Raw genomic sequence first — 24895 nt, 5'->3', positions numbered from 1 at the left:
TCGTGTGTGTGTGCTGGGTGATCGTGTATGCGTTGGTCGATCGTGTGTGTGTTAGATGATCGTGTGAGTGTGTTGGGTGATCGTGTGAGTGTGTTGGTTGATTGTGTGTATGTGCTGGGTGATCGTGTGCGTGTGCTGGGTGATTGTGTGTATGTGCTGGGTGATCGTGTGCGTGTGCTGGGTGATTGTGTGTATGTGCTTGGTGATCGTGTGCGTGTGCTGGGTGATCGTGTGCGTGTGCTGGGTGATCGTGTATGTGTTGGGTGATCGTGTATGTGTTAGATGATCGTGTGAGTGTGCTGGGTGATCGTGTGCGTGTGCTGGGTGATTGTGTGTATGTTAGATGATCGTGTGTGTGTGCTGGGTGATTGTGTGCGTGTGCTGGGTGATCGTGTATGTTTTGGTTGATCGTGTATGTGTTAGATGATCGTGTGAGTGTGTTGGTTGATCGTGTGAGTGTGTTGGTTGATCGTGTGCGTGTGCTGGGTGATTGTGTGTATAGTGTTTGCGGTGGTGAGAGGTGGTTGAGTCAGTACCTGATTGAACTGTGATGAGTTCTCTGTTGTGAATGAGGATGGTGCATCTTTCTGGTTCATGGCTCGAGGGTTGGGAGACCTGGGAGGCTGGGGGGCTATGGGCATACTCTCAGTGTCCACATCATCATCCTCCTGGTCTGTGATGATTGTGGATAACGTCCCTGCTGATGAAGTCTTGTGAGCAGCTCGCTGTGACCTCATCGGTGTGACAGCATCACTATCTGTACAGCAAAATATCCCATTTAGGTCCAGGTCAAACAGCAATGAGCATAACAGCAAACTTGCAACAAACATGTTCTTACTTATGATACAATATTATCCAAGAAATCATGCTTCATGATTTTCAAAGTACACTTGATACCTTTGATTTAGACAGATTTGATTTAAGCTTAGAGTTTATCACACAGATTCAGCAAGGAAAATCTGAAGCAACAAGCAAGCCACTCCCAACATTAGCAACACAAGACACACAGACATCATGGCTGCTCATCCTTCACACGCTGCAGCACCTCAGACTCTTCAGGTCTACCTTACATGGTGAAACACCTCCATTTCCAGTGTCCCCGTTGGGTTTGGAAACTGCCGGTCCTGGTGGACTGGCAACTCTAAAAATTACCAGTCCCTAATTTTTGTAAGTCCCAACTTTCAACAAATAAATGCAATGACATCATCCCTGAAGTAACTTAGTTAGATCTACACGTCATTCACACAAAGTTCAGTCACAATTTTCTCAGGTTTTTTTTAGTATTTCGAGACTAATTCACTACAAATATATATTTAACCTCAAAGCAAACCGAACTGTTATTTCCTTGCACAAAAAATAGACAACAGGAAACCCTGATGGTAACAGACAAGCTGACTTTGTTAAAAAAATATACTTATCTGATCGCCAATGTTTTGTTCAACAACAAAGATTTATAAGGTACCTTATTTGCCAGTCCACAGGGACTGGCAGTCACATGAATAACGGTCCAAGCCTAATTTTACCGGTAAAAACTGGTAATTACCAGTAAACGGGAACACTGACTTCATAACATTAGACGTCCCCTGTTCCTGGTTGTGTGATACTAAGTACATCACTTTCATGGGAAATAGTGATGACTAACATTGGTTTGAATCCACTCCAGGTATGGTACATCTCTATATAACTTTGATACACCTATTACTGAACTACTACCAGTACTGGTTTGGATACTACTGTGCTATAAGGTAATGACCTCGGTTGACTGTAATACCCGATACTGTCTTCAGCACAGCATCTGACAGCTCGCGTTGAGTCAGTCTTGCACTGCCGCTGTTTTCATCTGAACAGAAATGGCACGAGTCAGCAGATTAGTTTGAGCTGGCTTAACCTTGGTGCAGTGTGTGTGAGCAATAATCTTAAGCTGATCAGAAACCGGTGTTAGGTCACGCAGATAATTTGAAGCAAACAAACAGCTTATATAATGCGTCTGAATATGGGAAAGGCTATAGGTTTAAGAATGAAAAAAGTGTACAAAAAAACTCAAATAATGATATTAGTGTAATGGTATACCCCAAAACCAACACATAACACAGGGAAGACCAATGTAAGGTACTGTAGCTCATTTTCCCTGATGGCAAAGTGAGTGAGTGAGTTAAAATCTTAACCACAGTGATGACATAGCAACTGTGTTAGCCAAGGCGTAACAGTTGATTGATTACTAATGGTCAGGGAGTGACATACGATTCATTACCAATCCCTGTCTGCTAACAAACAGCCTCTATCTGAACATGTCGTAAGACCAATTCAATTAACTATTTTTTTAAAGTAATGGTCCTTTTGATAATGTTTTTTCATCATCCAACTTAATAGAATGCACCATAGGTTCATCATTAGGAAAGAGAAAATAATTTTATTTTAAAAATAATATTAGTTATATATGTATTATATATTTATATTTTTTAACCAATGACAGTGTTTAAGGATGCCATCGCTACATACTGGCTGGAAGATCTTAAGTATAACATGTCCAAATAATCCTTTCTGCACTCAATCCCAGTGTTGACTACCAGGATATGAAGAATATATCTTGTAACACAAAGCCCACATCCAAGCCAATCAGAAGACCAGATAAATGACAATGGTCTGTTAATAATCGTGTCTGGACTAGACAATCCCCTGATTGATATCATGAGCATTCATTGGGATATGATGATATGCATCAACCAAGTCAGGGCCTGAGCACCCGATTCAGTTAGTCGCCTGTTACAACAAGCAAGGGTTGCTGCAGACGGATCTTCACGGGTACATGTTTATTCTACAGCTTACTGCTGCTACTACTCTGGATTCCTTCAAGAATTCTCTGAATTTTCCCTCCAGTCACATAAACCGGTTGAATAATTTTGACTTGAAACATTTTGGCAGTCTTATTTATCTTGCGTCATTAGCAAGGATTAGGAGGAGAGAATAACAATGCTGAAAACAGCATGGCAATCAGAGCCTATTATTTGATCTAAACAGCTCATGAAACTAGCATTCTTAACCTTGTCTTAGGATCACCTCGTTTAACATGGACCTTGGCCTCCCAATAACTACTGCTAAAAATAAGAAGCATAAGTCTACCTATGTTTGAGCTATCCTTGCCTGGCATATCCTCACTGGTTGTTAATTTCTTTCTTTGTTCTAAAGTGTGCTATTTGAAACTTAAGTGTTCGGGAATGACACAATACCACACCTAGAATGAAGTTTGGAACATTCCATAAGTAAAGGTGTAGGGTATTATGTTTGTTTTCTTTTTGATGCCGCACTCAGCAATATTCCAGCTGTATGATGGCAGTCCGTAAATAATCCAGTCTGAACCAGAAAACCCAGTGATTGACATCACGAGCATCGACCTAAGTTATTGGGATATGATGTTTTGCATCAACCAAGACAGCGAGCCTGACCATCCATATCTGACGACAAGCAGTCGCCTTTTACAAGAAGGATGGGTTGCTGAAGACCTATTCTAATCCCGACCTTCACAGGTTCCTTGGAAAGATCATCACTGGGTGGAGGATTTGGTTGGTTTGTTGTTTTACGCCGCACTCAGCAATATTCCAGCTATATGACGGCAGTCTGTAAATAATCGAGTCTGAACCAGACAATCCAGTGATTGACATCATGAACATCGATCCACGCAGTTGGGATGACATGCATCAACCAAGTCAGCGAGCCTGACCACCCGATCCCGTTAGTCACCTTTTACGACAAGCATAGTCGCCTTTTATGGCAAGCATGGGTTGCTGAAGACCTATTCTACCCCAGAATCTTCCCGGGTCCACTGGGTGGAGGAGGACCTATCAACCCAACCATAGTGTTTGCTTGGTGGTAGGAAGATTTGAGAACTGATAGGTAATTGGATGAGATGGATGAGATGGATGATGGAGAGCAGATAACACACATGGATGACCTTATCAAGTGTGCTCATACACTTGATATAGACACAATGTTACTTCTTTCACAGCAAAACATAGTTACTTAGTCATTCTCATACACATAAAACAGTACATTTAAAGATGTAAGTCTGTTAGTATCATATAGCCAGCGACAAAGTCACGTTACTGGGTAGTTCCACATCTGAAGTTGACCATTGGGGATTTTTAGTCCAGCCCTCTGTCAGAATACCAGCTTGGATTAACAAAGCGTCTAGAACAAAGACAAAGACACAGACACACATCACATCAGAAATCTCTGAAAGACACAGACAACTTCAGCAGATCATGTCACAGCAGAAAATAACCCATGGCACTGTCTAACGTCAGCAGAGTTATCCATAACATAATCTAGCTTCAAATGATGATTACATATGGCACATTCTAGCATCAACAGAGAGTCACGCACATGGCACGCAACACCTCATCAGTTGTAACACACTAGCCCCTCTCCTACTTTTTGTAACTCTATGACCCACTTGCACAAAGCCACCACAGCGCTAAGACCATTGTCGATACCCAACTTCAACACAGACCTACAAAGCTCTTAGTGCTAAGGTCTTTGAGCAAGTGGGTCCAGACACTAAGTTATCCCTATTACCCCATGTCCATGGTGCTCCCACCTTACTTGCCACATATAGGCAGATCTTACTTTATCAACATTATAAACTGCCTCGATCATACCTCTGATTTATATAAACATCTTCACACTATACTACTCATAAATCTTTCCCAAAGAAATGAGAAGTTTATATGAAGTGCTGGTACTAGCCTCCTTATGTAATTCTAATGTTTGGAAACTTTCCATAAAGATCCTGATCCTGTTCCACAACGCGATCGTCGTGCTTATACAATCATAATTCCAATACTTTAACATAGGCTTACGACAATCGTAGCGTTAAGGTCGCTGCATGTTTGTCCGACCATGGGGACCTGGATGTTCCATGGTCGGTTATAGCATGTGAAATGTCCTATAGACATGACCCTCTGTCCACCCTGTTCTACGTCTATCTAGCATCTACTGCCACCACGCTACACACACAGTTGAGACAGACAGCTAGGATGTTTACTGTCACTAGCAGAGAAGTCTATCGCTGAGTAGTCTTCCTCAGTGTTCATCTGCAGATGGTCACTCTCTAGTGACCCCTCTCTCCACCCTGTTCTACGTCTATCTAGCATCTACTGCCCACACGCTACACACACAGTTGAGACAGACAGCTAGGATGTTTACTGTCACTAGCAGAGAAGTCTATCGCTGAGTAGTCTTCCTCAGTGTTCATCTGCAGATGGTCACTCTCTAGTGACCCCTCTGTCCACCCTGTTCTACGTCTATCTAGCATCTACTGCCCACACGCTACACACACAGTTGAGACAGACAGCTAGGATGTTTACTGTCACTAGCAGAGAAGTCTATCGCTGAGTAGTCTTCCTCAGTGTTCATCTGCAGATGGTCACTCTCTAGTGACCCCTCTGTCCACCCTGTTCTACGTCTATCTAGCATCTACTGCCACCACGCTACACACACAGTTGAGACAGACAGCTAGGATGTTTACTGTCACTAGCAGAGAAGTCTATCGCTGAGTAGTCTTCCTCAGTGTTCATCTGCAGATGGTCACTCTCTAGTGACCCCTCTCTCCACCCTGTTCTACGTCTATCTAGCATCTACTGCCCACACGCTACACACACAGTTGAGACAGACAGCTAGGATGTTTACTGTCACTAGCAGAGAAGTCTATCGCTGAGTAGTCTTCCTCAGTGTTCATCTGCAGATGGTCACTCTCTAGTGACCCCTCTGTCCACCCTGTTCTACGTCTATCTAGCATCTACTGCCCACACGCTACACACACAGTTGAGACAGACAGCTAGGATGTTTACTGTCACTAGCAGAGAAGTCTATCGCTGAGTAGTCTTCCTCAGTGTTCATCTGCAGATGGTCACTCTCTAGTGACCCCTCTCTCCACCCTGTTCTACGTCTATCTAGCATCTACTGCCAACACGCTACACACACAGTTGAGACAGACAGCTAGGATGTTTACTGTCACTAGCAGAGAAGTCTATCGCTGAGTAGTCTTCCTCAGTGTTCATCTGCAGATGGTCACTCTCTAGTGACCCCTCTCTCCACCCTGTTCTACGTCTATCTAGCATCTACTGCCAACACGCTACACACACAGTTGAGACAGACAGCTAGGATGTTTACTGTCACTAGCAGAGAAGTCTATCGCTGAGTAGTCTTCCTCAGTGTTCATCTGCAGATGGTCACTCTCTAGTGACCCCTCTCTCCACCCTGTTCTACGTCTATCTAGCATCTACTGCCACCACGCTACACACACAGTTGAGACAGACAGCTAGGATGTTTACTGTCACTAGCAGAGAAGTCTATCGCTGAGTAGTCTTCCTCAGTGTTCATCTGCAGATGGTCACTCTCTAGTGACCCCTCTGTCCACCCTGTTCTACGTCTATCTAGCATCTACTGCCAACACGCTACACACACAGTTGAGACAGACAGCTAGGATGTTTACTGTCACTAGCAGAGAAGTCTATCGCTGAGTAGTCTTCCTCAGTGTTCATCTGCAGATGGTCACTCTCTAGTGACCCCTCTCTCCACCCTGTTCTACGTCTATCTAGCATCTACTGCCAACACGCTACACACACAGTTGAGACAGACAGCTAGGATGTTTACTGTCACTAGCAGAGAAGTCTATCGCTGAGTAGTCTTCCTCAGTGTTCATCTGCAGATGGTCACTCTCTAGTGACCCCTCTCTCCACCCTGTTCTACGTCTATCTAGCATCTACTGCCAACACGCTACACACACAGTTGAGACAGACAGCTAGGATGTTTACTGTCACTAGCAGAGAAGTCTATCGCTGAGTAGTCTTCCTCAGTGTTCATCTGCAGATGGTCACTCTCTAGTGACCCCTCTCTCCACCTTGTTCTACGTCTATCTAGCATCTACTGCCAACACGCTACACACACAGTTGAGACAGACAGCTAGGATGTTTACTGTCACTAGCAGAGAAGTCTATCGCTGAGTAGTCTTCCTCAGTGTTCATCTGCAGATGGTCACTCTCTAGTGACCCCTCTGTCCACCCTGTTCTACGTCTATCTAGCATCTACTGCCAACACGCTACACACACAGTTGAGACAGACAGCTAGGATGTTTACTGTCACTAGCAGAGAAGTCTATCGCTGAGTAGTCTTCCTCAGTGTTCATCTGCAGATGGTCACTCTCTAGTGACCCCTCTCTCCACCCTGTTCTACGTCTATCTAGCATCTACTGCCAACACGCTACACACACAGTTGAGACAGACAGCTAGGATGTTTACTGTCACTAGCAGAGAAGTCTATCGCTGAGTAGTCTTCCTCAGTGTTCATCTGCAGATGGTCACTCTCTAGTGACCCCTCTCTCCACCCTGTTCTACGTCTATCTAGCATCTACTGCCAACACGCTACACACACAGTTGAGACAGACAGCTAGGATGTTTACTGTCACTAGCAGAGAAGTCTATCGCTGAGTAGTCTTCCTCAGTGTTCATCTGCAGATGGTCACTCTCTAGTGACCCCTCTCTCCACCCTGTTCTACGTCTATCTAGCATCTACTGCCAACACGCTACACACACAGTTGAGACAGACAGCTAGGATGTTTACTGTCACTAGCAGAGAAGTCTATCGCTGAGTAGTCTTCCTCAGTGTTCATCTGCAGATGGTCACTCTCTAGTGACCCCTCTGTCCACCCTGTTCTACGTCTATCTAGCATCTACTGCCAACACGCTACACACACAGTTGAGACAGACAGCTAGGATGTTTACTGTCACTAGCAGAGAAGTCTATCGCTGAGTAGTCTTCCTCAGTGTTCATCTGCAGATGGTCACTCTCTAGTGACCCCTCTGTCCACCCTGTTCTACGTCTATCTAGCATCTACTGCCAACACGCTACACACACAGTTGAGACAGACAGCTAGGATGTTTACTGTCACTAGCAGAGAAGTCTATCGCTGAGTAGTCTTCCTCAGTGTTCATCTGCAGATGGTCACTCTCTAGTGACCCCTCTGTCCAGTCCTCATGCTTACGAATACGAGCTACAAAATAACACACAGTCAGGAGTATCATTCCACTAGAGTGTCACTCGACACTGGTGGAAACAGACAGTGAAGCACAAAGACTTCTTATTTGCTGGGATCCAACAATTTCTACATAGATGACACTCTAAAAACAATGCACCCAATACGAATAACGACAATTCTTAACAATCACTAGATTCAGTAGACCTAACCAAAGCTATTTGTTTGACAATTTGTAGGTTTCTCTGTTTAGATATGTTATGAGGGTAGAGGGCTTAGAACTGTTTGCATATTGGACCACGGTCGGCTCCTCAACCAACTTCATATTCTGTGTAGATCTGCCACAATGAGATACGATACAATATTTGAAGTGAAAGCATTAAAACTGTAATGTTATTTAAGAATTGACCTTCACTTTGTGTGAGTTCATTGGATTATGAACCTTCATAGAGTGAGGGTCAAACTGTATGAACGTCGGAACATGTGTTCATATAATATCCCCATTAAATGAGAAAGGTCTGTAATGAACTACCTCAGTAAGTCAGTCACAATGACAGCGCGTCGTAATACATTTACATAAAGTACAAGACGTCAAAATATCCGACACGATAAACGTGACGGGAGGATTACCGAAGTTGTTAATGAACCTGTGGCGGTTACATGTGTTAGTCATCATTGATCAACTGACCGATTATTAAAAGGTGATTAAAGATGCATCAAACAGACACCAAGGTAAATTCATAGATTGCTGGAGACGGTCACTGTCAGCCTAGACACAGATCGAGTCGATACTGACGATAGTTTGGATGTGCATTTTTTCGTTTGTTCATTAGGATGGGCCGTAGCGAGGAAATTCGTGAACAATCATGCAGTCAAGCTCTCTTACGTTTCTCAATGTATACTGAATTGCTGAGACCAAGATTAAAGGTTCTAAATGATCAGAAATAATGCTTATATATGTTTTCGTGCTAGGGAATTCCCAGGGGTTTCCCCAGGAATGTGGAAGTAGTCCGTCAGTGTTTACGTCATTTCAAGAACATGGTCTCGTGAAAAACGTATGAACATCAAATTGTGTCGTTCATATGCTTATGAACGTCAATTTCGCGGTCATGTGACCGACCTCTCGTCTGATGCAAAAGCCGTATATCATAACGTAACCCATGACATTACATCGGCCATACTGTACGAGTCTCAGTGAGACCCATGACATTACATTAGCCATACTGTACGAGTCTCAGTGAGACCCATGACATTACATCAGCCATACTGTATGAGTCTCAGTGAGACCCATGACATTACATCAGCCATACTGTACGAGTCTCAGTGAGACCCATGACATTACATCAGCCATAATGTATGAGTCTCAGTGAGACCCATGACATTACATCGGCCATACTGTACGAGTCTCAGCGAGACCCATGACATTACATCGGCCATACTGTACGACTCTCAGTGAGACCCATGACATTACATCAGCCATACTGTACGACTCTCAGTGAGACCCATGACATTACATCAGCCATACTGTACGAGTCTCAGTGAGACCCATGACATTACATCAGCCATACTGTAAGACTCTCAGTGAGACCCTTGACATTACATTAGCCATACTGTACGACTCTCAGTGAGACCCTTGACATTACATTAGCCATACTGTACGAGTCTCAGCAAGGCCCATGACATTACATCAGCCATACTGTACGACTCTCAGTGAGACCCTTGACATTACATCAGCCATACTGTACGACTCTCAGCAAGGCCCATGACATTACATCAGCCATACTGTACGACTCTCAGCGAGACCCATGACATTACATCAGCCATACTGTACGAGTCTCAGTGAGACCCATGGATGTGTTGTAGGCAGTAGCAACACATCTCGCAGGAGGTGACAGTAAAGCTGTGACTGTGCAGAATATTTTTAAGCAGTGAGGTTGTGACACAACATGAAGGTGGCAGGCTAACACGAGGAGGGAGAGAGGAGGGGGAGTACTAGTGCCAGGGCAGGAGCAGATGAAGCAGACATACAGATGCTCCTGCCAATAGAGTTGGAGTCACAGTGTAGTACCCAAGCAGGAAAAATAACAAATTTTCTAATGACTTGTCCGATTAACATGATTAACAATAACATGAATGTTAAATATATGAGGGTTTCTACTCCATGAATATCTTGGACATGGGGACGGCTCCTTGGGACAACTCAAGTGGTTGAGTGGCTAAAATGTCAGTCAAGTACATGACAATAGAATGACATAATACACACCTATCATGAGGACACTCCGACAGTATTGTAAAATCTATATATGTCTAATGAAGATACATAGTCCAATTCATGTATCAATATTGAAAGAACATGACAAAATCAGTGTATCAATGTTAAGAGTATACACTCCACCTATCATACAGACAGTTCACCATACATTCTATAATGAATTTGGAAATTATTTGATCGGTCAGTCAGAGGTATCAAATCACAATTACAACCTCTGATTGAAATAATCCCTATAATGGCTGCATCACCATGGAAGATAATTTTTACATTCATGGGAAGGCTTTCTAAAATAACATGTACAGTTATTAGTTACAAAATGCAGACTTGAGTTTACTACACTATTCAAAATGTGTGTAGCAATATATTTTTGGTCGAAAACATACAATAAATGGACTATAAAAGTGTATTTCAAGTATTAGAGACAACAGGGAATTTGAAATTTGGCGTTTTTCTCTATCGAAATATGTCATATCTTATGTATCACAGAGAGCGGTATGACATGCTCATAGCGACATATGGTGTAGACCGAAACCTTGCAAGGCTTGCCTAACTTATTTTGGTGTGTCAGCTTCATGATGGGTTACAAAGGATCCGTGCGACATTATCTATACCCGTCACATATGAAGTGAAGAATAATGATGTGAAAAAACAACATTTTAGCATAAAAAGTGCCATACTTTTCTTAGAGGCTATTATAAGTGTTTCCTATGTTCAGATAAAACTATTGAGATAAACAAAACTACTAAAATATTGGACTCAATCCATGCCACTTCACTCAAAATATTTTCTAACACCAAGGGATTACCATGGTAAATGGATATAAACGTCTGTACAGGGTCTTCAATGTAAAGCTTTGTTACCGGTATATTTAACTGCGCTAAACGTGACATTTGAAACCTCAAGCTCTGTGTTCATTGGGAAACACAGTATGTTTATTTCCTCAATCTATATGCTATTCAAAAGAAGTTTAAAGAACTCCCGATTCTTTTGTATGACTACAGTTAATCTGTCATGCCATGACAAAATAACTATAGTCATTTGAAAGAACCGGTTGCCATGAAAGATAGAAACTATAGTCATTTGAAAGAACCAGTTGCCATGAAAGATAGAAACTATAGTCATTTGAAAGAACCGGTTGCCATGAAAGATAGAAACTATATTCATGTGAAAGAATCGGGAGTACTTCTTATATATCAATGATGGCACATGGTACAAGAAAAATATTTGTACTGAAGGTATGGTTTAATCTATATTTGAAGGTACATGTTACATAGCATGTATCTCTATTGAGTGAGTGAGTGAGTTGGGTTTAACGCTGCTTTTAACAGTATTCCAGTTAATTCGCAGTGTGTCAGCTAATGTGGGAGGAAAGCCCCAAGTGATGCAGGTCTCAGACGTTTACCACTCCGGTGAAACCCTCAAGCATGGTATGGTGCTGACAAACCTAGAAACATAATAAGGGCAAACCGGGATTCAAACCCACAATCATAGGTTTCTGGCGTGCCCAAGGGACGCAACTCTGCACAGCGAATCGCGACACCTTAGACGACTGGGTCAGCCGTGCCCCGTATCTCTATTGAAGGTACATGGTAGTCTATATGTATCTCTACTGAAGGTACAATCTATCTACATAGAGGGTATAGCGTTAGTATCTGGTGGTCTCAGAAACAGGTGTTAGTCAGGGTAGTAACACCACACAACCATAGTTACCTGCAGCCCTTTTGTTTTTTTTCTTGCCCTTCTTTTTGGGTTGGGTGTTTTCTTGAAAATGAACACAAATCAATAAAGACAATGCATGAAAGCAACAGACATTGCTGTGCGTACAATATGGAAACACAACAGGTACACACACCAACAGCATGTGGAAACAACTGACTGAAGGAAGGATGATCTCTGTATGACATTAACAACACTGGCGGGATCAACATTTACATGCTGGGCACAGTATAACGATAAACAGCCAAAATATCAAATGAAATGGCAATGATCAGGGTTCGAAATTAACAGAAGTAAACTCGTTTGAGAGTTTGGGCTGGCTATAAAGATCGATAATTGGAATTATTGTCGATTGGACGAAATATTAACGATTATTGATTTGAAAATTGTTTCATCGATAATATCTTCCATAAACTATTGTGATGAAATAAAGCTTTAATTTACCGAAGCAGACTTGTTTTTGTCCATTTCAGAAGACAGAAAACAACTGATCTTAGTTGTCCACAAAATAAGCCATATATACTTGGTCGCCACTCCACAGTGATGTGAAATATGTTATGTTTTCTCTGAACTTTTTCATTTGCTCAATGTTACTTCTCCGATATTTATTGATAATTGATCGATATTTAGCTAAAGATTATCGATCTCTAAGATCTATACTGATAGCCAGACCTACTGAGAGTTGTAAATTTCTGCCTCTCTTATCACCAGATAGATAGCAAATCTGCAACCATTTTTGCAGAAGAGTGCAAATAAAAATTAATTTCTAACCCTGATAATCCACATGGATTTATGATAACTCATAAAAATGACTGACAAACGAAAGTGTGACGATTTGTGCAAGTGCTTCCTGACCATGAAGACGTAATGACGATAACATCTTCCTGCAGACTTGGCTAGTGTGACCTACCTGTTCCTATCGTGGGGATATCCTCGCTGTCAGTGTCACTGTTGTAATCCTTTGACACAGTGGACGTGACATCCAACACTTGTATCGTGGTCGATGTCCCTGAGTTAAGGGTATCAGGGCTGCCCAGGTCGTAGCCTCCCGGGCCGTCATATGCTGCAAGAGAAAGTACAGTAATGCATGCCAATCTTGTATTGATCATGTATGGAAATATCTCATAATGATGCCAGAATGATCCACATAGCTGCACTTTGCTGAAATACCTCACAGGACACCCATGGAGATCTGTGGTAGAATAGGTCTTCAGCAACCCATGCTTGCCATAAAAGGCGACTATGCTTGTCGTAAAAGGCGACTAAGGGGATCGGGTGGTCAGGCTCACTAACTTGGTTGATTCCATGTCACCAATCCCAATCGATGTTCATGAAGTCAATCAGTGGATGGTCTAGTCCAGACTCGATTATTTACAGACCGCCGTCATATAGCTTGAATAATGCTGAGTGCGGCGTAAAACAACAAACCAACCAAACAACCAACCTCACAGGATAATACTGAGGGGAGATAACCCTTCCAGGATCAGTCAAACAGTGATCTCACGTTCATGATTGCACAACATGGGACATATTACAACTGCTTCACACAGTTGAACATCCGCGTGTTGGTGACTTCAAACGCACTATAACATACACTCGTAGCTATTTCTCACAGTCTTTCCACCTGACACATTGCATTGGTATGTGCCGAGTAAAAAATACTGACATCTCTTCGAGGACGTACTGTATATGAACACAAAAGTGATCACTGTCACGAAACTTTGCACCTTTTCGGGCACTTCTTCAAAGCAGGAACAGTATGGAACTCTTTGTACAAAAATGGACCCTTACAGAATTTGCAGGGACTGACTGAAGGCCAATACAATAATTAGCATTTCCAAAGTATACTATTTAAAACTTAAGTGTGCGAGAATGACGCAATGCCTCACCTAGAATGAAGTTGGGAACATCCCAGAAAGTTAAGATGTAGGGTATTTTTTCTATTGCTTGTTTAACGTCACACTCAGCAATATTCCAGCTATATGATAGAGTCAGCTGTAGATAGAGTCTGGACCAGAAAATCCAGTGTTTGACATTACGAGCATCGATGTATTTATTTGGGTCATACATACATCAGCCAAGTTAACAAGTCTGACCACCCGATCCAGTCAGTTGCCTATTACAACAAGTCTCACCACCGGATCCCGTCAGTTGCCTATTACAACAAGTCTGACCACCCGATCCTGTCAGTTGCCTATTACAACAAGTCTGACCACCCGATCCTGTCAGTTGCCTATTACAACAAGTCTGACCACCCAATCCTGTCAGTTGCCTATTACAACAAGTCTGACCACCCGATCCTGTCAGTTGCCTATTACAACAAGTCTGACCACCCAATCCCGTCAGTTGTCTATTACAACAAGTCTGACCACCCAATCCCGTCAGTTGCCTATTACAACAAGTCTGACCACCCAATCCCGTCAGTTGCCTATTACAACAAGCATGGGTTGGCAAAGAACAATTCTAACCCTGATCTTCATTGGGCGTGTAGGGTATTACTTAGGAATCATGACCAAAGCACTAAGTAAAACACCTCGAGGTATGAAATACATTCTGTCATACAAGCCTATCTCCAGTGAATACAGTGAGGGCTGGGACGTTACACAAACTGTGCAATCCAACATACACTTGCATGTACCTGTTAACCATCAATTTATAAACTTTAGAACGAACTAATGATATAAAAATAATCATGTTTGTGAGAGAACTGTATTCATAAGATTCGAGATGCAGTTGAGTGTCTGCCACTGTCAATTAAAGCACAATGGATGGAAATACTTTTCACTTCTAATTAGTGTGGAAGTTTTTAAAGCAAACATTTCAGATAATAATTGATATATTTTACAGTGCGTGACATTGACTGATACATGTACTAGTATTGGGAATCATAAATCGTGCACTTTTGTATCGTTCCAGCACTATCTGACAGGGTATAATTATATTCTGACAATTGTAGTCATTCATTCATCAACATACCAAAATTGGTGGGTGTGGTTGATTTGGGCGTGGAGTCTTTAACTAGTGGACGGGACTCCTCTCGGTTCTTCCTGCCGGACGATGGTCGACTGTCAACATTAGGCTGCATCATCCCCGGCGTCTGCCTCTTCCGCCGGTTGTTCTTCTCAATGATTTGACGCTGCAACAGTTCAGGATAAATTCAGTTAAGGGTTTCTCGAGGCCTGTGTGATTTTTGTGTTCTGAGACTGCCATATTGACTGATGCTATAATTTGTTCATACTGGGGAAATAGGTACTACTACGGCATACACCTACTGCTCCAATAACCACATCTACAACTACACCTACCGCTACAATACCGCATCAACTACTCCTACTGCTACAATACCACATCTACAACACACCAGCAACAACACTCACTGCTCCAAACAGCAACTCCACCTACTGCTCCAATACCACAGCAACTATACCCACTGCTACATTACCACAACTACGCCGACTGCTACATGTTACATCTACAACACACCAGCTGTTACACAACTACTACTACAGCCACTGCACCACAGCTAAAAATCCGGCCTGTAACGTATCTGATAACTAGCTAATCTATACTCAGTCCTATCTCCACTTCAAGCAACCGCTAGATATTGCCTCAGAGAATCTTTTAATAATCTCCTGATTTCTTTAGAACAAGGGAGACAGACTGCAATATGAGTGACTGTGACAGATTCAACTATTTCTGGCAGGCTTGTTTCGTAACAACATTTCTTCAAGAACAGAGCATTGACTGGTACATACCCATCAGTGTAGACAGCGGCAGTCACATGCACACAGCACATACCATATACCTAGCATCATAATACTTGCACACAGCACACACCATATACCTAGCATCATAATACTTGCACACAGCACACACCATATACCTAGCATCACGATACTTGCACACAGCACACACCATATACCTGGCATCATGATACTTGCACACACCATATACCTAGCATCACGATACTTGCACACAGCACACACCATATACCTGGCATCACGATACTTGCACACAGCACACACCATATACCTAGCATCATAATACTTGCACATGGCACACACCATATACCTAGCATCATAATACTTGCACACAGCACACACCATATACCTAGCATCATAATACTTGCACACAGCACACACCATATACCTGGCATCATAATACTTGCACACAGCACACACCATATACCTAGCATTATAATACTTGCACACAGCACACACCATATACCAAGCATCACAATACTTGCACATAGCACACACCATATACCTGGCATCACGATACTTGCACACACCATATACCTAGCATCATAATACTTGCACACAGCATACACCATATACCTAGCATCATAATACTTGCACACAGCACACACCATATACCTGGCATCATGATACTTGCACACAGCACACACCATATACCTGGCATCACGATACTTGCACACAGCACACACCATATACCTAGCATCATAATACTTGCACATGGCACACACCATATACCTAGCATCATAATACTTGCACACAGCACACACCATATACCTAGCATCATAATACTTGCACATAGCACACACCATATACCTGGCATCACGATACTTGCACACAGCACACACCATATACCTAGCATCATGCACCTATTATCAGCGAGACCTCACAAGGATGGGGTTTAATAGGTGGGTATGAGACTGGGTCTAAGGCTGGACGTTTCATGCAGCTGTTATCAGCGACACCTCACAAGGACGGGATTTAATAGGTGGGTATGAGACTGGGTCTAAGGCTGGACGTTTCACGCAGCTGTTATCAGCAACACCTCACAAGGGTGGGATTTAATAGGTGGGTATGAGACTGGGTCTAAGGCTGGACATTTCACGCAGCTGTTATCAGCAACACCTCACAAGGGTGGGATTTAATAGGTGGGTATGAGACTGGGTCTAAGGCTGGACGTTTCACGCAGCTGTTATCAGCAACACCTCACAAGGGTGGGATTTAATAGGTGGGTATGAGACTGGGTCTAAGGCTGGACGTTTCACGCAGCTGTTATCAGCAACACCTCACAAGGGTGGGATTTAATAGGTGGGTATGAGACTGGGTCTAAGGCTGGACGTTTCATGCAGCTGTTATCAGCAACACCTCACAAGGGTGGGATTTAATAGGTGGGTATGAGACTGGGTCTAAGGCTGGACGTTTCACGCAGCTGTTATCAGCAACACCTCACAAGGGTGGGATTTAATAGGTGGGTATGAGACTGGGATTAAGGCTGGATGTTTCACACAGCTGTTATCAGCGACACCTCACAAGGACGGGGCTCAATAGGACGGGTATGAGACTGAGAGCCCTAATTGTCCCTAGTAGTATTCAGGGCCAGGAAGGCAGCATGAATCCAAAGGCTCCCTGAATCTCAGAAGAGCGCCATAGCAATAGAAAATGGTTAACTTGGGCTTAAAATTTGATTAACAGGAGCTGGGTATAACTGCCAGAGTAAGTGGGATAATACCCTCCAGGAAAGAAGGCACAATCTGTGTGTTAGACGGTGGCGAGATCAATACCTGCAGCTGATTATATTAACATGCACAAACACTCACACAACCATATCAGACATTTTATACGGCAGGAAACTATTTAGTCATCAGGCCTTCGAGAGGCACAAGAAGAACGGGAGAGATTTACAAGTAATGGCTGTTGCAACAGCACTGGAATCAATAGCTGGCAGTAGATTACAGACTCTTTAAACAGCCCAACACTCTCATTCACTGCCTCAACACAAGAACAATGCTGCCTTCTTGTTACACTGAAATTATGTATTTCTTCACTTCTATAAGACCTTTCATTAGATACAAGAAATACACATATATATATATTACATGATGATGTGGATTATGCCTAAATATTATATTACAATACAGGTAATATCTAAAATATGATAATATCTAACATATATATTCAGGTAAGACCTACTATGGATATCTAACTCTCAAAATACAGAGCATATTAGAACTATAATTACCACAATCGGTGATGACTATACGTCAATATGCTGATATTGCAGACCTTGAAGTCACGTGTCTCCTATAATTATACCTGCTCTATAACCACGTAGCCATGAAAAGAGCCTTAGGTCCATACGCTGAATTATTATGCAACCTTGATGAGATGTTGCCTACCACTGAGGCAAGGGTCAAGAATTTCATGTGTACAAAGGATGTGTACTTAAGAGAGTATTTCAACAAACTAATATTGTGTCCATCCATACTAGGAAAAACTTAAAATGCTATTCTCCAGCTCATATCCCCCTGAAGTAAAAGTCGTTTTGCATAATCTCTGAGATTAGGCGAGGCTCTGTCCAAGCGCCATCTTTACGCAGTGTTGCTCATTCCTCTGATTTAGGGGATTAACTAATCTGCGTAATCCCCTGGAGCAACATTACTGGTTGCGGTCAGGGTTACAGCAAGTGTAACTGTGCGGGTCCACGCTCAACCAAGACGTGTTAGTCTGGAAACACATTCCAGTCACTGCCACTCTATAAATGCCAAATGTTGCAGCAAGTGAATGTTTTAATCATTTATATTGCTGAAATAAGGTATTTCATTGTGGTATTGTGATTATTTAAGTAACCTGAACTTTTGCCTTTTACGTCTAAAGGAATCTGTTTCTGAGGATAATCGAGATAATTCTCCGATTTTTTATCTGTTATATTGCCATTATGAGCTAAATTTTAGTCATTTTTATATCAATCAGTGTGTTATCCAATCTATGAAGGTATGGCATTTTAGGAGTTAGGCTTGTATTACAAACATTAAAAATTAACTTGATATTTGTTAATGTACAGAACTTGTTGCTCATTCTCTGGTGTTACGCAATGAAGGGTGCCCAATTTGCGGATGCTACACAGAGGATCCCAGTTCCGGGGAATGGGGCAATTGCATTGTGTTGTGGGCAGTTCCTTACATTACGCATAACATGTATACATGTTCAATACAATATACATGTGTGTGTATACTTGTATAACGGGTTGGTAGCCTCATTATGAATAAACAAAAACAACAACAATATGGTGAGTGAGTATTGTTTTTACGCCGCTTTTAGCAATATTCAAGCAATATCACAGTGGGGGACACCAGAAATGGGCTTTACACATTGTACCCATATCGAGATTCGAACCTGGGTCTACGATGCCACGAGCGAACGCTTTAACCACTAGGCTACCCGACTGCCCCAACAACAATATAGAGTACAACAACTTCGATTGAAAAATGACAAATGGAAACATGAAACAATAAATGTATTTTTCTTTGCCAAAACTAGATCTAGTCCATTAGGAAAGCTCATCATATTACACAGTAAGTTGAAGTAAAGCCACCCACCTGTGTCTCCAGCTTGGTGGAGGCATAGTCGTCGCTGATGCTGCAACAAGACAGGTGGTTCTTGGGTAAATTCTTGCATGTAAGATAATAAAGTGTGATCAAGTTGCTTTCAAAATAACTACGGGTACAAGTAGAAAGAAGTTATAGACCAACACTCGGGGCAACACAAAAGGAAGTGATGGCCAGGTAAAAATGTCATGATTACCTGGATATGTCACACCTATAACATGGTGGCAGGTAACAATGGCATAATTACCTGGATATATCACACCTTTAACATGGTGGCAGGTAACAAAGTCATGATTACCTGAATATATCACACCTTTAACATGGTGGCAGGTAACAATGTCATGATTATGTGGATATGTCACACCTTTAACATGGTGGCAGGTAACAATGTCATAATTACGTGAATCTATTACACTTCTAATAAGGTGCCAGCTGACAGGTAACATTGACATGGTAACTCAATCTATCCCACCTGTAATTAGGTTGCAGTAGACAGGTAACTGTCATGTTTTCAAGCAACTTGGCTGCCAAATAGGATATGCTTGAAGTGCTTACTCAGTCAGTGAGTTAGTTGGGTTTAACACCGCTTTGAAAAGTAAATCAGGGATATCATGCAGTGTATGGTGTATGGTGCTGACAAACCTAGAAACATAATCGGGGTGAATCTGGGATTCAAACCCATGATCATACGTTCCTGGCACAACTAAGGGAGGCAACTATGCACATCGAAATGTAGAGCCTTTACATGTTGACTGACATGGTCCCCTGTGCACCATATTTGGTTGGTTGGTTTGTTGTTTAACGCCGCACTCAGCAATATTCCAGCTATATGACAGCGGTCTGTAAAGAATCGAGTCTGGACCAGACAATCCAGTGATTAATATCATGAGCATCGATCCATGCAATTGGGATCGATGACATGCATCAACCAAGTCAGCGAGCCTGACCACCCGATCCCGTAAGTCGCCTTTTACGACAAGCATAGTCGCCTTTTACGGCAAGCATGGATTGCTGAAGACCTATTCTACCCCGGAATCTTCACAGGCCCTGTGCACCTTAAGCCCTCATTACATCAACACAAGTAAGTAAGCTGTCAGAAGACAGGTTTTGTTTGTTTGTTGTTTTACGCTGCACTCAGCAATGTTCCAGCTATATGACAGTGGTCTGTAAATAATCGAGTCTGGACCAGACAATCCAGTGATTGACATCACGAGTATCAATTCATGCAATTGGGATACAATGACATGCAGCAACCAAGTTAGCGAGCCTGACAACCCGATCCTATTAGACTCTTTCAACAAGAGGTCGCCTTTTAAAATTTATGGCAAGTATGGGTTGCTGAAGACGTATTCTACCCCGGATCTTCACGGGTCCAGATGACAGGTAAAAACAGGTAAAGGGTGAGTACTCACCTGCCTGGAGGCCCACTCATCTTCACTTGTGGGGTGGGGCTGAAAGTACAAAACACCAATGTTAGCAAATATCTCTTCATAATGTGTGTAGGTTTATTAGGATATGTATATACACCTCACACAGATATACAAAGTACTGCCTGTTGGACATTAAGTTTTAAAGAAACCATGACTTTATCAATAATAATTATAGAGAAAATAGAACGTAATATAGGATGACGTCACAAACAAGAAATGTGACGCCAATGACATAGCAATAGAATAGATAACAGCCCGTTGTTAGGGAAAAGCGGGCTGCTATTACGTTACCATGGCCCGTAGAGTTGTGATACATGCAGCATTTTTATGACTATCTAATAGGGCTGCAACGATACAGGAAGGTCACGATACGATACGCATCTCGATATTCTGGTCACGATACGATACGTATCTCGATACGCAATGATAAAAAAAACAAGACTTTAAATGAAATTTTGAGTAAAATTAATAAAATATACTACAAACACAAGTCCAGATATACAATGAACACGTTTTAATAACAAGATAATATAATAATGGTATTGAATTGCGTACTTCAGTTCGGACTTGCAGACTTGTATTTCCATTGTTATGTGCTTGCGGGGATCAGCTGATAATGTTTAATGAGATGGGGAAAAACATCTGTCGTTGTAAAACCTGAGCTTATTAAAAATGTAAGTACGTTTTTGGGAGCCATGCGTTACCGCGCGCTATAACCAAGTTTGCGGTTTTTTGAAAGGCACAGTAGCGAGGAAACGCTGTACTTGAGATTTGCGTTCCGTATTGTGGCGTATCGATAAATGGGCCCACGTTTATCGTATATCGTATCGTGGGTTAAGTATCGCGATACATTGGAATATCGGTGTATCGTTTCACCCTTACTATCTAAACTATAATACTTGTCTAAAGGTTCACATTGAGTGCATCATATATTCTATTGTTAACGATTGTGTTTACATTACAGTTCTTGTTTTCATTTATTCCGGTTCTAAGTGTCAAGTTTTCATTTTGACATGACGGGTGATAAAGACACCAGATATTAAAAGAGTTTAGAAATAGGAAAATTGTTATATTGTTTTCAGTCTTCATATTAGGTAAGCAGTAAAACATTGGGCAGGGCATTAGATTTTTCTGCTAACCTAATATGACACTGTATACATAAATAAAAGACACCATAACTAGTAAAAAACACCAGTCAGGTGTATGGCATTATTCTGTGAACAATACAGAATCTATCTGAAGTAGTGATATCGACCAGAAGAGATGGAGCGAAAACCATTGCTCAACATGGCATTTCTTGGTCTCAATGACAAGAGTTCTGTATCAGGTTTCAAAACTGGCTTGGCAGCTCACTGGGCTTCACTATCACTATTGTCTGAAGTCAGATGAACAAAGCTTTTCCCAATGGCAAGGGCAGTTTGGTTGAAAGTGGTTATGTGGTATGGTGGGTGTGAATCATGGACATTAAATAGCTTCTTCAACTGATACCCCAATCATCAAACCATATCCTCCACCTCACCCAAAACCAGTCCTGGTGGACTGGCAATTCTAAAAATTACCAATCCCCCTAATTTTTGTCAGTCCCAACTTTCAACAAATAAAAAAAAGGTATGAAAATTACATGTTTTTAATTCTTTCAACATCATGTTCAGTTGCAATGAAGCAATCACTGAAGTAACTAAGTTCGATCTACACGTCATTCACACAAGAGTCAGTCACAGTTTTTCTCTCTTTTGTTTGAATATTTTGAGACTAAATTGCTACAAATATATATTTAACCTCAAAGGAAAGCGAAATGTTATTTCCTTGCACTACAAATAGTCAACGGGAAACCCGGATGGTAACTAGCTGACTTGTACTTATCACCAATGTTTTGTTCAACAACAACAAAATACTTTATTTGCCAGTGAACAGGAACACTGAGCATTGGTGAGTGAGTGAGTTTGGTTTTACGCTGCTTTTAGCAATATTCCAGCAATATGGCGGGGGACACCAGAAATGGGCTTCACACATTGTACCCATGTCGAGAATCAAACCCGGGTTTTTGTCATGACGAGTGAACACTTTAACCACTAGGCTACCCGACCGCCCCCTAGCATTGGTGAGACTCTCCACCAAATCCGCTGCCAACGTTCTGCCTGACGCCACTACGGAGATATCAGCTTCCCTGCTGTGTGACAGAGACATTGGAAAGTGATGGCTTGTGACAACTTCATCTTGCTCATCTTTGACTTAATATGACTAATATGGCTACTTGGAACAAGACAGCAGGGAGTAATGTGATTACATCGGGGGAGACCAGGAGGTCAGCCCAGAATTGTGGCAATCAACGCCTGTGCTGTTGTGCCACACAGCTGCCTGACAACATCCAATCATTAAACCTTGATGAAATCACTGTTTACAACTTCCTCGGGATGGAGAACAATGTCTCTGCAGATCATTATCATATTAGACAAATGCAATTTATAAAAAGAAATTCTTTCGCATGTCAAAAATGTCTTTATCTTAATAAAATAACTCCTTATTCTCATTTTTTTCTATCTATTGGTAATGATAAAAAATATACATCAAAATGGTTTCATTCAATTTTTTTATAGTTTTATGCAAATACGTTTTTGGAATTGGTAATTCTGGTGATTTACTCATTTTGTATTGCTAATTCTATAGAATTACTAACATACTGAAAGATATGAAATACAAAAAGAAAAGGGTTTCAAACAATATGAAACTGTAGTATCACTGGAATGTTGCTAAGTTTGATTGTTTGTTTGTTTGTTGTTTAACGCCGCACTCAGCAATATTCCAGTCATATGACAGCAGTCTGTAAATATTCGAGTCTGGACCAGACAATCCAGTGATTGACATCATGAGTATCGATCCATGCCCAGCCGTAGAAACTAACAGTTTTAGTCCACTAGTCCTTATAATGATAACATATAGCAAAACCCTTATAAATGGCAAATTTCTAGTCCTTATGATACCTTTACCATTAGGCAGTTTGGCAAGGACTACAGGACTAGTGCCAATTTCTAACGCTGATGCCACTGGGATACGATGACATGCATCAACCAAGTCAGCGAACCTGACCACCCAATCCTGTTAGTCAACTCTTACAACAAGCATAGTCGCCTTTCACAGCAAGCATGGGTTGCTGATGACCTATTCTACCCCGGATCTTCATGGGTCAGAATGTTGCTAAGTGTGACTTTGAAACAACAAACAAAATCCTTCACATGCCACCTGGACTACCTAGTCGAATATTGAGCCTCAATTAAACTGCTAATTTTACACTGTAAACACACCGAAGTCTATGTCAAGAGATAAATGGTGATCAATCAGCTTAAACTCCATCACTGGACTACCAGCATGGAGAGTGGTAGTCCCCTTGGAATCACACATTGATGCAGCATACAATAACTCTGTTGGTAGTTATACAGCCATATCACAACCGCAGTATCAATATATCATCCTAGGATGGGTTCTCTGTATTCCGTGTGCGAAATACGCTACAGTCGGAAAGCGCACGTTAAATCTTCTATATCAGTCAGTCAGTCTCTGTATTGTTAACAGGGTGTATGATGCATTGAATTGCAGACACACATCGCCCAAGGTGGAGTTCAGGAATTGATCCCACCTACCCCCATCACTGCGTGGGTGTGCTGCAGAGACAGCTGACTCCATCATTGATTTACACTGTTGTTTTTTACATACAGTTCAGAGGAATACTTATAAATACTTTATTACACTATATAAGATAATTACACAATAATTTGCAAAGAACAATGAAGAACGAAGCATGGTAAATTTCACTACAAAAAACATTGTTCTATCATGACTTCATTTTTGGAGATTCGATAACGCGTTTGTATCTTGATGACGTCGTATATTGGACGACATTATTTTGTAGTGGGAAGTGAGTTTTTTCCCATAGATGTAGCTGGGCAATGTATATAAATGCAATGGTCGGACGATGTGGGAGAGACGAACGGTATTGGGAGAAAAGGTACAGATAATCGCCCTGAATATTGTGAGAATATGCAGGACAGATCAAATTTACCCCTCATTCATAAAATGGTATATCCGATTTG

The 24895-nt window shown here is 41.8% G+C and overlaps 1 protein-coding gene across 4 annotated transcripts in view; it reads right to left on the bottom strand.

Annotated features, from left to right (window-relative positions):
* Window positions 1–24895, bottom strand: part of LOC139475859 (tubby-related protein 3-like) — a 97051-nt gene that overhangs the window by 16295 nt on the left and 55861 nt on the right. For 2 of the 4 annotated variants that reach the window (XM_071259069.1, XM_071259068.1), the window contains 7 exons: window positions 20790–20828; window positions 19369–19408; window positions 14994–15153; window positions 12928–13080; window positions 12012–12062; window positions 1754–1840; window positions 537–757 (listed from right to left, as the gene is read on the bottom strand). In XM_071259069.1, coding sequence (XP_071115170.1) covers window positions 537–757; window positions 1754–1840; window positions 12012–12062; window positions 12928–13080; window positions 14994–15153; window positions 19369–19408; window positions 20790–20809 — 732 coding nt within the window. In that variant the 5' untranslated portion in view covers window positions 20810–20828. The remainder of the gene's footprint in view (window positions 1–536; window positions 758–1753; window positions 1841–12011; window positions 12063–12927; window positions 13081–14993; window positions 15154–19368; window positions 19409–20789; window positions 20829–24895) is intronic. The other 2 variants (XM_071259071.1, XM_071259072.1) reach the window with 2 other exon arrangements.

This window comes from Haliotis cracherodii, unplaced genomic scaffold (genome assembly GCF_022045235.1).
Source record: "Haliotis cracherodii isolate W230 unplaced genomic scaffold, xgHalCrac1.p SCAF_3, whole genome shotgun sequence".
NCBI classification, from domain to species: domain Eukaryota; kingdom Metazoa; phylum Mollusca; class Gastropoda; order Lepetellida; family Haliotidae; genus Haliotis; species Haliotis cracherodii.
This window is presented reverse-complemented; position numbering and strand designations above follow the sequence as displayed.